At 45.4% G+C, this 17,225-nt stretch overlaps 1 protein-coding gene across 22 annotated transcripts in view; it reads left to right on the top strand.

Annotated features, from left to right (window-relative positions):
- The window catches only part of Cacna1c (calcium voltage-gated channel subunit alpha1 C), a 698,188-nt gene that overhangs the window by 591,351 nt on the left and 89,612 nt on the right, over positions 1-17,225 (top strand). For all 22 annotated transcript variants that reach the window (XM_048787468.1, XM_048787454.1, XM_048787460.1 and 19 more), the window contains 5 exons: positions 5,068-5,275; positions 6,189-6,309; positions 8,208-8,322; positions 9,076-9,196; positions 9,523-9,592. In XM_048787468.1, the coding sequence (XP_048643425.1) occupies positions 5,068-5,275; positions 6,189-6,309; positions 8,208-8,322; positions 9,076-9,196; positions 9,523-9,592 (635 nt within the window). The remainder of the gene's footprint in view (positions 1-5,067; positions 5,276-6,188; positions 6,310-8,207; positions 8,323-9,075; positions 9,197-9,522; positions 9,593-17,225) is intronic.

Raw genomic sequence — 17,225 nt, 5'->3', positions numbered from 1 at the left:
AGAGATGGACAGTTCACCAAACTAGGTACCCCTCAGAATGCCAGGCCACTGGCTCCAGCTTGTCTCTTTCACTTCTTTTCCAAAGGGACAAAAAGTACAGGTGGCAGGCCAACCTTCGGGCATCTTGCCCTGTTGAAGCAACTGCCCATGGAAGAAAAGCAGCATATGCAACCATGATTTCCTTTTGTCTTAACCATGGCTTACCCACATGACTGGTCAAAGTGCAGTATCTTTTGAGCCCAGGTGTCCCTCATGTGGTGGGCATGATGGTCCCTGTGTACCTGGGTGCAGTCATCTCCTAATCAGAGCCGGCACATGCACACCAGGATGGGCGTTCTCCCATTCACAGTGCTCTTCCAGGGATGCTACCCAAGGATCTCAAAACCATGGCAATCTGTTTTCTTTAGGAAAACTGATCCATATTAATTTGATACATGGTCTTGGGATGGAACAGTTAGGAATATAAGAAACTCCCTATCCATGGGTTTTGGGAAACTAAAAGAATAGGAATGACATGTGAGAAGCTATCGACAGCCATTCCTCATGGTTGGGCTCATTGCATTTTCGACTTAGGTATATACATGAGAGGTCACACCACCCACCCCTGCTACCACCTCACAATGCACACACAAACACATGCTGGGGTGTCTGTGACTCTAGGGCCTCTTTTATTTCCCTTCAGTCAAGTCAGATGTGCCACACTTACTGTAAAGTTCATTCATTCATTCATTCCTTCAACAGAATACTAGTGTAGCACCTTTATGAGGACAAGCCCTGATGAAAGAGCTAGGGATATAAACAAAACAAATGAATTCCTTTTCCCTTGGACCTTACATTCTAGAGAAGGAAGGGAGACACTAGACAAAGAACTAAGCATCTGTCAGGTGGTGATAAATGATAATTTTTAAAGCAGGATATGGTGTTAGCCTGGAGGTCCGGGAAAGCTTCACTGGGAGGTTAGAGGACTCCAGGATCCCCAGGGTTGTTGAAGAGCCCTGCAGACAGCAGAAATAGCAAGGACCATGAAGGTGGGGCATTTGGAATTTGTGGGAACAGAGGATGCTGGTGTGACTGGAGTTACCAAGGGAGGAAGAGCGTAGCAGGTTGCTGAGGCAGTGGGAGCCAGAACTCGCAGGTCTGTGGGACTTCATGAGAACTCAGGGGCTTTTACACCAAGGAGCAAAAGAAGTAGCTAGAGGGCCGAAGTGTGGTCGAGGCTTGATGTGGCTCATGCTGCGAGAGCATGCTGTGATGCTGCTGTGGTATGGAAAATTGCTACAGGCAGCTGGGGTCGAGGCAGGCCCACCAGGTAAGAGGCTAACGCACAAATCAGATGAAGGAGGCTGGCAGCCTGGACAAGGTGATAGGGGTGATGGGAGCTGGCCAAATCAGGATCTGCTTTGAAGATGGAGTTTGCCAACATGGGCTGAGAGAGGCATAATAGACTGCCCTCCAGTTCTCATGTTCTGAGATGAGGAAGGGCCTGCGGGGTGAGGTAGGACGTTGGGCATACCATAGTGGTGTTATGCACCACCATCCATTCACCATGTGATGCCCAGACTTTTCTAGGGTAGTCCCTGGGGTGAGGAAGGCAGGGGGGGGGATGGGGGGGTGTGGGGTAGCACAGGAAAGGTTTCTCTTTTAACCTTTTAAACAGTTTAAACCAGTGTTTTTGCCTCAAGGTCTGCCATTCCTTTTTTTTTTTTCTTTTTTGAGAGAGAGAGAATCTTATTTTTTTGTAGATGGACACAACACAATGCCTTTTATTTTTATGTGGTGCTGAGAATCGAACTCGGGTCCCGCCCGTGCTAGGTGAGCGCTCTACCGCTGAGCCACAATCCCAGCCCCATGGTCTGCCATTCTTGACCATGACCACTCTTAATGCCAACTCCGCTGCCAGCCCCGCCCCCCAGGGTACTCACCAGTGGCCATTCTCATGCCCAGGCACTCCCGACGGGTTTTTCTCTCCTGATGACTCAGTTTGCTTCAGCCTCCTCTTCCCTGGAGCCCCGGGCACTCCAAGGGGCCCCAGGTCAGGAAATGTTCCTCCCACCCCACCTTCCTCTCTGCCTCCTAGTCTGGTCTATTCTGCGAAGCTTAAACCCATATATGGTGACTTTCTCTCCAAAGACAGGGGCCTTCTCTTCTGGCTCCCTCTAGGGGTCTCATGGATGTCAGATGTAGCTGAACAAGACTAAAGTGAATTATTTCCCATGTGTCTGTGTACCTCATGGTAATTAAGGCTCCAGTCTTCCATGGATATTGAGACTTTTCTAGAATATTCCATGGCAGTTGAGCACACAGAGGACTTCTCAGGGACCTATGACCTCAATCCACATGCAGATACCCACCCCTCTGTTCAGCTGGAAATTTTCATTATCAATATGCTCTCAAGTTACTAGTTCCCAATACCAGTTTATTGACAAGTACTGGACCAGCTTGCATAAGAAGCATGCTGGTCTTGCTGCCACCCAGGATCATACTTCCATCCGTAAGTTCCCCAGTAAATTGCACTCTGTGCAGACTAAGCCTCAGCACCATGGTTCTAGGTGAGACTTGGGAATCAGCATTTGGGAAATGATAAAGCACTCAGTGGGTTTTTCTCTCCAGGTAAGTTTGGAAAATAACTGTAAATATAAGTGGGGAGGGTGTTCTACCCCTAAAGAGTTTCCATTACGTCTTGCTTTAAGCAGATCACCACAACATCCCAGCAACCTATCAATTTTGTTGGGTGTTTCAGAGCAATCCAGCCTTGAAATACAAGGACCAGCCCCAGGGTGCCTTGAGACCCAAGACAGAGCAGCAAATAGATCTAGGTCTGCACAGAGTGCAGTTTATTGGGGGACTTACAGTTTGAAGCATGGTCCTGAATGGCAGCAAGACCAGTAGGACCCCTGCAATTTGGGTCAGAAAGAGGGGTGTATTTATGGGTTAGGACAAAGGTGGCTTTATCCTGCCTGGAATGTACCTGGCTTATCTCAAGATAACATGGAAGAGTCAGGTACATCCCTGAAGTCAGGGTCTTGTATACCCCACATATGACTGATGGTTTTGTCTATTGATAGTTTGCTAGAAAGCTATGCAGGAAAAACCGACTAGGGCTGCTCTGGGGAATCATGGTAGTTATGACTCAAGATGGCTGTGGTCATGTCAAGCTGAATCCATACACTGGGTCATGCAGAAGTTATATAAAGTTCCCCAAAGATGGGGGACATGGAGGAGAAACAAACAAGCAAGCAAGCAAGCAAGCAAGCAAACAAACAAACAAAATAACTCTTTGATCTCTGCCCTCCAAAACTATTTTAAGGGTTTATTTTGGTGAGATAAGACTGCCAAAAATAAAATAAAAAAAAACTTGTAAGAGCATTTATAGAACAGATATAAATACAGATACAAATAAATGTATGTGAATGCTCTCCAAACATGGGAGCTGGAGGGGTTAGTCTTCATGTCTCTCTCACATTCCATCAGCAAATCCTGTGGGTCCGTCTTCAAACCAATCCTGAATTTGGCCACTGTGACTGGCAGGCAAAAGAAAGATGGAGACAGGCTGATTTTGCAAAGGAGAAAGCAACATTAAAGACCCAGGTTGGGAGGAAGTTCATGTTTACATCCAAACTGTTGGCCCATCTTCTTCTTTCCCTTACTTAATATGGAACCGTTCTCTGGAGAGAAATGCCCGGGCTGGGGTGCAGCTGTGGGGCAGCCGCAGGTTGGTTCACAGGTCATGTGCTGAAGTAGCAGAAGCAGTTCCCTGAAGGCGTTGATGATGAGCAGGGAATCTCTTAAGAGGAGGGAATCAGAATAGTGTTCTGGAAGGCAGGCAGGCCAGAGGCAGAGCAGTGGGGGAAGGCACAACCCCATTTGGAGCTGTGTCCCTATTGCTACTGGGTATTTCCTGATCCTGAACTAACCATTGCACAAGTGCCCAAGCCACATCCAGGAGCCGTTGGTAGGTTCCCTCCGCTCACTTTTCCAAGAGAATGGGGTTCTCTTGGGCCATGAGGGGCCTCTGTACAAATAGTGGACGGGCTCAGTGACCCTAAGGAGTGGGACTTCTTCTCCAGGTATCCCACCCACCACCCCCCTGCTCACAGAGGACACTTGCTCTGAGCTGTCCCCAGTGGGTATGATAGGAATGTTATGATAAGTGTTTCCCCAAACTTATCTGCTGTCAGTGTCTTGTGGGATGCTTTTTAAAAATACAGATATCTGAGCCCCCAACTACAGCTACTGAATTAGAATTTCCAAAAGAATGGCTTTATAAAACCCAATCCTTAGGACAGGGTAAATGTGGGAAACTATGCTAAACCTTGTTCTCTCTCTCTCTCTCTCTCTCTCTCTCTCTCTCTCTCTCTATATATATATATATATATATATATATATATATATATATATATATATATATATTTAATGTTGTAGATGGACATAATACCTTTATTTTATTTTTACGTGGTGCTGGGGATCGAACCCAGTGCCTCATGTGTACTAGGCAAGTGTACACCGAGCCACAACCCCAGCCCCCTTGCACCCTCTCTTACTCACAGATAATTTAATTCATACTTCTTAATCCATACCTAAAGACTAACAGTGAACAGTGATAATAACAATAAATACTAACTTTTATCAACTGCATGCCAGGCACTATACTATGGACCTTTGGGGGTGAGGGGGATTATCTCATGCAAATCCCAATTATCTGTTGAAGTACATGCTACTGTTATCTCCATTTTTTCAGATGGGGAGGCAGAAAATAGGAAAACTAAGTGGCTTGTCCAAAGGGACATGCCGCCAGCAGCTGGCCCTGCTGGGTGGGAACTCAGGCTTCTGACCCCAGCACCCCATCTCTTCATCATTACACATTACTGATGTTGGAACCTGAACTTAGTAGCTCTGCACTCTAATTGTGAGTCCAGTTCACACCACCACCTCCACCCCTGCCCCAGGAAAGAGAAAAAGAGCAGGTGGTGGAGACTCATCTGAGAACTTTCAATGGGCTCCTAGATGAGGATTGATGGGAAGGAAGGCGGAGGGAAAACAGGCTGACCTGCCTCGTCTGGTCCTCAGGTACTGGAACTCCTTAAGCAACCTGGTGGCCTCCTTACTGAACTCTGTGCGGTCCATCGCCTCCCTGCTTCTGCTTCTCTTCCTCTTTATCATCATCTTCTCCCTCCTGGGGATGCAGCTCTTTGGAGGAAAGTTCAACTTTGATGAGATGCAGACTCGGAGGAGCACATTTGATAACTTCCCCCAGTCCCTCCTCACTGTGTTTCAGGTATGGACTCTTCTCTGCTGGGATTCTGAGGGTGGTTCGGTGGTGGAGGAGGTGGGTGGGGAGGAAGAAGGAGCCTTGAAAAAAGGTGGTGGAAAGTGTCACCCTTTCAATGTGAACAAGGCCAGCCTAGATCAGGCCTGAGGGTCCCTGGTGTCTCCAGCTCTTTTTGTAGTTTCCCCTCATCCAACTCCATTGGAATTCCTCTGGTGGGCAAACCATTGGAAGGAAAAACCTAATCGTTTAAAAATGCTCCCCTAGCCATATAACCCTTTAGTCAAATTAAATCTACATGAAAGCCCAAACAGAAAAAAGAAAAACAGTCTGCTTATTTTGGGGAATGGAGAGTGATAGGGTTCTGTTTTTGCTTGCCCCTGGGAAAAGACCTAAGTAACTCAGAGAGTTGTGATTTCATAGCTATTTCGGCTTACAGCAGGGCTAAAGTAGCACTATTTAAGTCTAAAAGTAGATTGACTCCTAGAGAAAAATAAATAATATGTGCGGGTTGCCAGGATCTAAGGATGATGCCCATTGTCTGATGTTTGGGACAATTGGCTTTAGCACAGCACTGGCGCCATGAACACAGTAAAGGGGCACTGACCCCCTCCCCAGAGGAAGGGCTAACGGTGATCATCTCATGCACTGGATATAAATAGTAGAAGAGATTTTGACCACAATGCCTTTTCAGTCCCTCCCCAAGTAATATTTGCCAGTGGCCGTGCATCTTGTCTAAGGATAGAGTCAAACTTGCCCAGCTCAATAGCCTAGTAACCCTGGGGAGGAGAATTGGGGGTTAGAAGAAGAGATAAAAATGGAAAAGAGATTTGTGTTCGCATACTGGGGCAGGGCAGGGGAGTTTTGGGGTTTGCTGTTGGTCTAACGCTGTGTCCCTTATTGGTGGGAATGTGTCATTCAGATCCTGACCGGGGAGGACTGGAATTCGGTGATGTATGATGGGATCATGGCTTATGGCGGCCCCTCTTTTCCAGGGATGTTAGTCTGTATTTACTTCATCATCCTCTTCATCTGTGGAAATTGTATCCTTTGTTGCTGCCCCCAACCCCTGCTGCCCCCACCCTCAGCCTGCAGCACAATGCCACCTGGGTGTCATCTGCAGGCCCTGGCTCTGGCTGAACACTGGTTGCCATCCACAGGGACCCCAGGCGAGCTGGGGAAGGCTGCCCTGGGAAGAAAACATGGCCCAGCTTAGAATCACTTTAGCATAGAGGCAGGTCTAGGTGGAAGCCCACAGCTTTGGCATAGGGGAGAATGTACACTGATGTTCCTGAATCTGTTCAGGCTGCAGCGTCGCTCAACTCCAGGAGGCACGTCCTGATTGTAAGCTAGGTGGATGGCGCCCCCTGACCTTCTGGCCAGTGTAGCCACTCACACAGACTTATGATACTAAGGACCCTAGGGATGGGGCCCCTGACAGCCCTGGGGCTGTCACACCTGCTTAGTGAAGGAGGACCGAGCCATCATCCTTGAAATGACCTTCATCTCTCCTCCCTGCTTTTGGTCAGACTCCTCTCTCTGAACTTGTTCTCCAGGACTTTAGTCACAGGCAGACCCAACAGATCCTTCCTGGTCCCAGCTAAGATCATGTCCCAGGATCTCAAACCCAGGTCCTTCTTTTCTTCCCCTGGTTGGAACCCCATGGGAGTTGTGTCCAGAACCTGGGTGGTAAATAGAAACAGCTTTGGCCCAAGTCTCAGGGGTCAAACCCCAGCTTCAGCTAATACAGAAAACACAAACACTAAAACTACAGACAAAGCTTCACATTGTACCAGCTCAAGACCTCCAGCAAATTAAAGGCCCTGTACTTTGGTATCTGCAAATGCTCTATAGGTTGAACACCCAGAAGCCAAAAATCCAAAATTCAGAACTTTCTGATCAACATGTCACCATAAGTGGGAAACTCCACATCATAAATCTCATGCACAAAATTATTTAAGATACTACATAAAATTGCCATCAGGTGCATGTACAAGGTATATGTGAATAATGTATTTCATGTTTTGACTTGGGTCCCATTACCAAAAAATTTCATTATTTATATGTGAATATTATAAAATCTTAAAAAATTTGAAGTCCCAAGCATTTCAAATAAGGGATACTCCGCCTATAATAGAATAATAGTAATTGCTACTTAAGGGGTCATTGTGAGTTTGAACAGGATGATGCATGCAAAGCCCCTACTATGTTCCAGGGCCCAAGGGTGAGGGGTTCAGTAACCTCCTTGGACAAGCCCTTGACCTGCTTGGGCTTCGGTTTCCCTGTCCTAGAAATGGTGTGAATTTCTGGGTGCTCAGGGGTGAAGGTCAATTTAACTAACTTTAAGACCCTTTAAGCTCTATCTCTTTTGCAGTTTTCTGATCCACAGTGTTTGTGTTGGTAAGAAGTGGGGAGGCAGGGTGGGGAGAAACAGACAAATGACTGCTTCAGTTAGGAATTCCCAAGCTTTTGGCCAGCTCCAACCAAACCCTCCAAGGGTCTTTGTATGTACAGGCTCACATTAAGAGTTGGCAGAGGTACAGGCCACCTCCTCAGCTCCCAGTTATAATGAACCGCTCTTAAGAGCATTCTGCATTCTGCTAGAGACAATACTGCTTATAATGTCAATTACAGCCAGTCATCTCAGTGGGGAAACCAATAATGAAACCCAGCAATTAAAGAGCAAGGCAAGGCCTGCTGCCTCACTCACAGCCCCACTCCAGCCTGCAAGCTATCCTGATCTCAGCCACCTAGAGAACTCCTGATAGTGAGCAGGGTCATGGGGAAGGAAGAGATGAAGAGACACTGTTGGGCTCTGAACCCCTCGAAGTGAGCCTTGCTGGGGAACTCCACTTCTGCATGTCCTGCACCCTCCCTGCTCCCTATGCCCATCAAACACCCCAAGGCCAAGGTCATTTTCTTTAAGAATGGACACAAACAGATATCCTACTGAATGTATTCTTGGCCATTGCTGTGGACAACCTGGCTGATGCCGAGAGTCTCACCTCTGCCCAAAAGGAAGAGGAAGAAGAGAAAGAGAGAAAGAAGCTGGCCAGGTAACCCTCTAAGCTCACCCAGCCCAGTTCAGGAATGCCATTCTCACTGGTGGGAGAGGGGCATGACACCAACCGCTAGGCGCGATCCTTCTGGAAGGGACTGGGTCCGGGGCTTCCTACAGTAAGTTGGTCCTCTCCCTTAATGCCTAGGCATTGCTCAGAAACAAGGACCATCGTGAATGATAGTCTCTACAAAGGTGCTGCCTTTCCTTACCTGTCTAGAAAGTCGGGGGTTGCTTTTGAGATTTGAAGCCATGGGAGGAGAGGGGAGGAAGGCAGCTTTCAGAGGGGAAATAGCTCCAGCTTAAGGAGCAGTGCTTCCTCACTATTTTGTACCATCTGCAGTGTTGGGAAGGCAAAAGACCCAGTGTTGGGTCCCGCATTGTGCTCCATTGCTATCTAGATAGGACTGTCCTTGGCCATGCCTCTGCTGGGTATCAAGTAGAGTTCCTCCCAGAACCAATCCTAAACAAGACTCAGAACAGTTCCCTGATTTAGGGACTGAAGCCACTGAGTAGCTACAAGATGCCACCAAAATGCCAGACAGAGCCAGAGATGGCTCAGTCCAGTGGCACTTGGGATTAAGCCATGATTGCAGCAAACCCTGGGAAAAGATCAATGAATGTAGATCCAGGGGTTCTGCGCCCAATGACCCTACCAAACACAAGGTAGTTCCTGTCTACACTGCCTCCTGTCACTCCAGTAAACATTTATTTCTGTTTTTTTTTTTTTTTCTTCCTGCTGACCGGCCAGGACTGCCAGCCCAGAGAAGAAACAAGAGGCAGTGGAGAAGCCAGCAGTGGAGGAAACCAAGGAGGAGAAAATTGAGCTGAAATCCATTACTGCTGATGGAGAGTCTCCCCCCACCACCAAGGTGAGTAGCTGCCTCCTTCCAGGAGCTGTGGGGGCTGTCATTGAGAAAGGAAGGCCAGTCACCCAAGAAATGGAGAAAGAAGGAAGCTACCCAAAGGAGACAGAGAAGCCATGGGGCTGGAACAGGAGGGTTCAGTAGATGATGAGAAGGCATGGTGGGTTGAACCCAGCCTTCTGCTAATGTCCTCAAGAGGGTGTGCACACTGACAAGTATAAATATTTGAGTTCAGTCACTTAATATAATGCAATTTCAAGTCTATTTTGAGCCCTGAAAACTGTGGCACTTATCTGACTTAATTCTTCTTTCTTATCTCCTCTACTGCCTAGATAAACATGGATGACCTCCAACCCAATGAGAATGAGGATAAAAGTTCCTACCCAAACCCAGAGGCTGCAGGTACCTGTCACACTGTCTGACTCTGAGATCAGGAAGCTGGGGCTAGCCATGCAGGATGGCTGTGCACTGGGGACCTATGGTCCCACTTTCCCTCCCCAAGTACCTTGCACTGCTGAACATCTTGGCTGTATATTGAAGCATTACCATTACCATCTTGGGGAAAACTTTGATTCTGGTTTCCTTGTAATAGTAATATCTGAATGCATTTGAGAACTCATTTGAGTGGTGTTTTTAAAAAATTTGTAATTACTTTTACTTATTTTAAGTCATTATTTCAATTGTACAAATGCATAGGGTACCAAGTAATAATTCAATATGTGCCTACAGTGCGTAATGATCAATTCAGAATAATTAACATCTCTATCTCCTTAAATGTCTTTAACCTTTTTATTAACATGTAAATAATTTTGCATACTTATGGGGATCAATGTGATTATTTTGATATTTGTATAAAATATATAATGATCAAGTCAGGGCAATTAACATTTCCACTTCCTTAGCATTACTTTGAGTTTGCAGCGTTGGAGCTAATCTATTCTAGTTCTTCATAAAATATATAACATGTTAGGATCCATAGTCCTCCCATCCCCTATTGCTGCCCTGTAGAATGTTAGTACTTCTTCCTTCTATCTAAGTGTGTTGGAGTATCCATTATCCAATCTCCATCTATACTCCTCTTTTTGTCCTTTGGAAGCTGGATTCTACGAGCAATTAAGGTTTTATTATATCATGTGCTATATGATCATTATTAATTCATGTAATTTATTGGTATAGCATATGTTGCAGCATTATGCTTGCCTAATAATAATAGGCAATTCCAAATCTGCCCTTGCTCAGGAGATATTACTGAGTACCAAGACAGCTGCCACCACAGATGTCCTACTTGTTGCTCAGTAAGATGCTTTCAGGTCTCTTATTATAAAAAGAGCTCTTGCTGACACCATCTTCTTGTGCATCTATCAGATGTATGAACTGGCAGGCGGTCTCCTTTAGAAAGGTTTTAATGTCAGAATCCTACCTTATCTCTCTCTGCTTCCTGTAGCTGAGTCCCCAGGACAATCTTAGGGCTTGCCTTCCTCTAACCTAGATGATTATCACCAACTTCAAGCTGGAAGTCAACACATACCACCACAGTGGCTTTCACTGACCCTTCTCTGTGTAGGTTAGGCTGTGCTGGGGTTGGTAACCAAGTTGGGTAGCTGAAAACCTTCTGTGATTCTGAGTAAAGATAGGTTTTCCTTGTCGCTTTCCCTCTACCTGTTCTCTACCTGAGCTGCAAAGACAGTGGAGGTGTTTTCTATTAATCCTGGAAGCAGGCTTCCTGCTCACCAGGCCACCACTCTGCTCTCCCTTCAGGGAAGTAAGAATTTGGTATCTTGGACTTAGACACAAAGGAGAGTAGAATGTTTCCTGTTGGGACACTGAGCCTATTGAAGTCCTAAAACCCTTCTAGGGGAGATGAAGAGAGCTATCTATCACAGAATTTCAGGAACTTGCTAGAAGTATTAATAAATGCAATGGAAAGATCTTTTTTGAATCCTGAAAAAGCAACTTAAATTTTAAAAGGAGATTTTTTTAGATTATTAGGGGGAATTGAATATGGACTGGGAACTAAATGATTTTGAGTAGATTTTGTTAATCACATTGGTATAATATTATGATAGTTCTGTTTTTAAAACACTTAAGTGTTTATGTCTGAAATATTTAGAAATTAATTTTTAAATGCCCCTCCAAAAGGGGGAGCAGAAGAGGTAAGTGAAACAAAATCAGTGAAATGGCAATACATGTTGAAACTGGGCATAGGGAGGTTCACTATGAAGTCTCTACTCCTGTAGGGTTTTACTTGTTTTGTTTTGCTTTGTTTCTTTTCTTTTTAAGAGTAAATGGAGCATGATTTATTTAAGTGAGAAGAGATAGAACTCACACCATGCAGAAGAGGGCCTGATAGCAGAAAAACCCATTTGGGTGTGCTAGCTTAGAAGGATATATATGGTTCTGGGCAGAGCATGGAGAAAAATCTACATAAAACAGGCAAATCTACTATTGTATTTTAAAAGTTTAAAATGAAAGACAGTGATAGGGGCTGAGGGTGAAACTCAGTGGTAGAGCACTTGCCTAACATGCATAAGGCCCTGGGTTCTATCCCCATCACTGTAAAAAAGAAAAGAGAAAGAGAGAGAGAGAATAATAGAACAAATCCCTCTGGGCCCCAATAAGATCCCATCCCAAGCTTGCCTGGCCTCTAAGACCCAGCCTCCCTGTACAAAACTTGAGGGTCTTTACACACACACACACACACACACACACACACACAACCCACACACGCACGCACATACACACATCTAGATATAGTCAGGCCCAGACCTGTCCATTCCACACAGCTGTAGGATAACACACCTCTTGCATCTGTGACAACAACCTCAAATTCTGTTGTTCTAAGTAGACTACTGGCTTTTCTCTTTTTTGTTGCTGTAATGAAATAGAAGAGGAAACATCAATGAGAAAAAGGACTAATGAGGACACTGTCACTAAGTGGGCTCTCATAGAAATGTCTCTCTGCTGACCCAGCATGACACTGTCTGGGGTGGCTTTGTGGATTCTTGGGATGCTTGTGCTTTGGAACAGGGCCATGCTCTGCTGATTCTTCAGATTCTTTAGACTTTTTGGAGTGATCATGGGGCCACTCTTCTCTAATCTCCCGCAGACCTTCGTCTTCATTTCTCTTGGTTCCATCTATCACTTTACCTTTGCTGTTGGTCAGTTTTCCACTGCTATAATAAAATATCTGAAATAATCAACTTAAGGGGAGGAAAGGTTTATTTGGCTCAGTATTTCAGAAGTTTCAGTACAGGCACTGTTGCTTTGGGTCTGTGGTGAGGCAGCACATTATAGGGGGAGCACATAGCAGGAAGCGGCTCACCTTGTGGTGGCAAAGAAGTGAAAAACAGACAGGAAGGGCCAGGTTCCCAATATCCCCTTCGAGGGCACCCCTCCAGTGACCTAATGTACTTTTACTAGGCCCCACCTCCTAAAGGTTCCACCATCTCCGAAAAGTGCCAGGCTGAGGACCAAACCTTCATGGGCCTTTGAGGGACATTCAAGATACAAATTATAGCACCCTAAGTTTGAGACCTCGGGGCCATAGACAATTGAGGCTGCCCTCACCCCACTACCACTTCCTTTTGGGTGGTTAACCCAGTTCCCAGGCCCCTTGTTTTTTCTCCATCCCTGGTTTTCATTTTCTTGCTCCCGGAGGCCCAAAAGCAGCATGTTCCTAAAGTCGGTGGCTCCACACATTACCTGGCCCCTTGAAGGCCAAGTAGCTGTGTCTCCCAGCTCTACCCCCGTGATGACCACACCTCTGCAGGTCATCTCCTGGGTCATTTTGTGCCAAGTGCAGCAGAAGTTCCCCGAGATGCTTCTGAAGGTTCATTTGCCTGATGTCTCTGGTCTTGTCAGTCTCTCTTTCCCGTTGCTTTTCTGGAATGATGAAAGGCAAAGATCCTGACCTACCATTGGTCCCTGACCATGGCCCCTCCTGCTTTCGCAGCCTGTGGGCAGCTGGTCATTGTTGTACCTAGTCATGCAGATACCCCCCAGAAGGGAGCCTCAGCCCAACTCTTAGACGGGAAGGGCCAGTACTAGAGCACTTCCACACTGTCCTTTGTTTCCCTTTCCCTGCTCCCCTCACTCACCCTCTCACCAGGTCCGCTGCATTTACATGTCCAGCTGTACCAAAGCATGCAACATGGTGGCTGAATGGGAGCTGGAATCCAGCCCTCAGTGGACTAGTCATACCCAGAAGGACTGTTTCTAAATTACACAGAGGGGCCATACAGCCCTGCAGTGACCCTAGGGTCCTCCCCACTCTGTTCAGTCTCAAAAATGTTATCCATTGGTTTTCATCTCAAGATTATCCCATAGTGCTACAGGTTGATTATCCTTTATCTGAAATGCCAGGGACAAGGAATGCTTCAGATTTTCGAGTATTTTGGATTTCAGAATGTTTGCATGAACTTGACCATTTGACCACTCCTAATTTGAAAATCTGAAATCTGAAATGCTCCAAAATTCAAATTCAGGATTCAGATTTTAGATTTTCAGATTAGGGATATTCAATTTATAGTAGATAGATGCATCCATCATGCACAAAGAAAACCTTTATGCAAAGAAAAATAGATAATTCTGTGTTTTAGTCAGCTTTTGTGTTGCTGAGACCAAAAGACCTGAAAAGAACAACTTAAAGGAGGAAAAGTTTATTTTGAGTTACAGTTTCAGAAGTTCAGTCCATGGTCAGCCAATTCCATAACTCTGGGCCTGAGGTGAGATGGAGCATCATGGCAGATAGGCATGAAGCACTCAAAACAGTACAGCACAGAGATAGTTCTTCTCATCAAGGGCAAATATAAACCACAAAGTCACACCCACATTGACAACTTCCTCTAACCGTACCCTACCTGCCTGCAGTTACTGCCCAGTTTATCCTGAATATCAGAAGATCAATCTACTAGTTGGTTAAACCTCTCACAATCTAATCATTTCACCTCTGAAAACTCATGCGTTGTTTCACCCATGAGCTTTTGGGGGACATCTCATATCTAAACCACAACATTCTGCTTTTAATTTATTAATTTATTTGAATGAAAATAGAGATGTTCCTAAGAACCTCTAAGAACTTGAAATGAACGAGTACACATTTGCTTTTTTAAAAAAGCAGGTGACACCAGAAATTGTGTCGTATGGCATCAGAGGTTCTGGGGGATGCTCTGATCATTTTAAGGGGTCCAAGCACAAAAAGAGCAATGAGATGTGGTCAAATCAGCAGGAGGGACTTCATGGGAAAGGGGGGTCTTGACTGGGAGGGTGGGGGAGTCGGAAAGGTTAAAAAAGTTGTATCAGAGCTATACTCTTGTCGTAGACACTGAGAGTTGGAAGGAACCTTGGAGATAATGTGTCATTTGATAACTACTTATCAAGCACCTACTGTAAGCCAAGCACTGTGCAGACCCCAGGGATACGTGTCTAGGCAAGACAGGGAAGGGCCCTGCCCTCCTGAAGTTTACATTTCAATGGAGAAACATACAAGAAAACAAACCAGAGCTGCTTTAATTGTGTGGTCAGTAAAGGCTTTTTTGAGGATGTGACATTTGGGCTAAAATGTGAATAGCCTGAAGAACTTGAACATGGAAGTCAGAGGGATGAGCTCTCCGGGTGGAGGGAAGAGTGGGTGCATGATCTCTTAGGTGGTATGTACTTGGCCACAGAGGACTCCAAGTGGGCTAGTGCACCTCAACTTGCACCTCCAAGTTGAGCCAGTATAGAGCAGATATCTGGTACAGAAATGTTCAAGTCCTTCAGGCTATTCAGATTTTAGACCAAATGTCACATCCTCAAAAAAACCCTTTACTGACCACACAAATACAGAGGGAGAGCACTGGGAGATGAGATGGGACACCAGGAAGGCCTCAAACCACAACATTCTGCTTTTAATTTATTAATTTATTTGAATAAATTAAATAAATCAAAGACCATGCACCTGGACAGTCACCAAAGTTCCTTATCCTTTCAAGGACTCACTTCACTCTGGGTGCCATGTGAGGAAGGGGGCAGTTGATGGTTAAGGGCAGAACCTGGACTTGGAATTCATTTTGCAGATAGAGCCATCTGGATTTATCAATGGCTTAGAGGTTGGAGGGAGAGAAAGAAGAATGAAGCATAGCAGGTTTTTTAGTTGAGCCAGTATAGAGCAGATATCTGGTACAGAAACTGCATCCTCAGACTTCTCTTCCTATACTTTCAGGCAGAGCTCTGCCCTGGATGTTTGGTCCTTGCTAATCATGCATTACCCTTGGGTTGCTAGCAGGCTCGCATGCTGAGAAATGTAAGCTCCATGAGGACAAGAACCATGGCTTTGTGTTCTCAACCTTGGGGGTTCAGTGCTCTGTTGGCACTAGGCAAATAATGTTTTTATTCCAGTTGGCCTTAAGCAAAATTGCAGAGACAAACATTGAGTATCAAATGAGGAGGAGGCAAGGGATGCCAAAGACTAAGATGGGGTATTCAGCTGTCCAGTGCTTCCTATTTGCTCACTTGTTCGGTTTGTGTGTTCAGTTCTGGGGATGAACCCAGGGCTCTGACACTGAGCCATATTTCCAGCCCCTGCTTTCACTTTTAAATACTCTAAACTGCCATTCAGAAAAGCAGCAGCATTACCTGACTCATCACACTTTTTTCCAAACCCCCAAGAACAGAAAAGAGAAAATAAAGATCCTGAAGGAATTTTACTGGCATTTAGGAGTCAGGGTCCAGGTGGTTCAGCTGCCAGCCCAAAAATGAACTTCATCTGACCTTTCCTGATCTGTCAGCCTCCCTCTTTATCCATGATACCTGCTGGCATCGCATGCTGTCAAATTTCTGTCCTTTTACAAATTTGAGTTTGTCCTTCAGAAATCATGTCCTCTAAGAATGATGCCTGCAGTTCAGCAGGTGTATCTGATGGAGCAACTGCCTTGCTTACCCCAGGAATGGAAGTCAGGGTAGAGCTTCCTAAGCAGCAAGACAGTCTATGCTGATGCAAGAGTGTGCAGAACCATTCCTTAGGACGTTACATTGGCACAACGCTAATAAATATGGTTTTCTATAAATATATTTGATTCAAATAAGCATTAAGGGACCTGTTATCAAATTGTCATGAATACAAAAATGTTGGCCCATTTAGAGCAAAACTGAAAAGAATACAAACACCTGGGCAGAAATTTTAAATCTTTCCTTATTAAATTTTACCTGTGAATATGATTTGGACCAATTCTGGTTTTACTTATTCTACTTTCTTTTACACAGCAAGGTTCAGGAATCAGAAAGCTTCAATTCTTTGCTTTCACACAATTTTTTTAATCTTGCAGCTCTCCTCTGAAAATATTAATTGCCTTGCTGGTCAGCTCTAATGACCCTAGGGATAGGATCTGATTTATGGATATATTCTGCTGGTTCTCCAAAAAAGCCTTGGTGCCTAAATGCTTCTTGCTTGATAAAGAATTACTTTTGTGCCAGGAATTTTTGTCTCTGCACTACCTGGCTTCCCGCCCCCCACCAAGTGCTGAGGATGGAACCCAGTGCCTCCCAGGTGCTAGGCAAGTGCTCTACCACTGAGCTGCCCCCCCACCCCCCAGCTTCATTTTAACCAGAAGAAGAGAGAGCATGCAAGGCATGGCTGGGTTCCTAAGATGCTCTTCCCATGACAGATGAGTCTCCACCTGCCCCTTTTCTTTTGAAGTTGTGGAAGTTTAATCATCATCAAAATCAGGGTGTGGTTCTTCCTTCTAGAATTTTCAGCACATAGAAAGACGGGACAGACCCATTTAAAGCCAGGTATCTGAGGCTTTGTGTTCTCAGTGCCTTATAAATGTGAGAGGTCCAAGGTGTCACAGAGGAAGATGGTTCCCCAGAGCCCCGGTACTCAGGAGAGCCAGATAAAGGAAACTGTCTGAAGTGGGAGTCCTTACTAATTCTGCAGAGAAGGAGATGAAGGGCAACTTAAACTGGTCTCAGAGTTCTAAAGCTTAAAGTCTGACATCAAGGTGACAACAGGGCCGTGCTCCTTCTGGAAGGCTCTGTGGAAGAATTCTGTCTCCCT

This window comes from Marmota marmota, unplaced genomic scaffold (assembly GCF_001458135.2).
Source record: "Marmota marmota marmota unplaced genomic scaffold, marMar, whole genome shotgun sequence".
Taxonomy (NCBI): Eukaryota; Metazoa; Chordata; class Mammalia; order Rodentia; family Sciuridae; genus Marmota; species Marmota marmota.
This window is presented reverse-complemented; position numbering and strand designations above follow the sequence as displayed.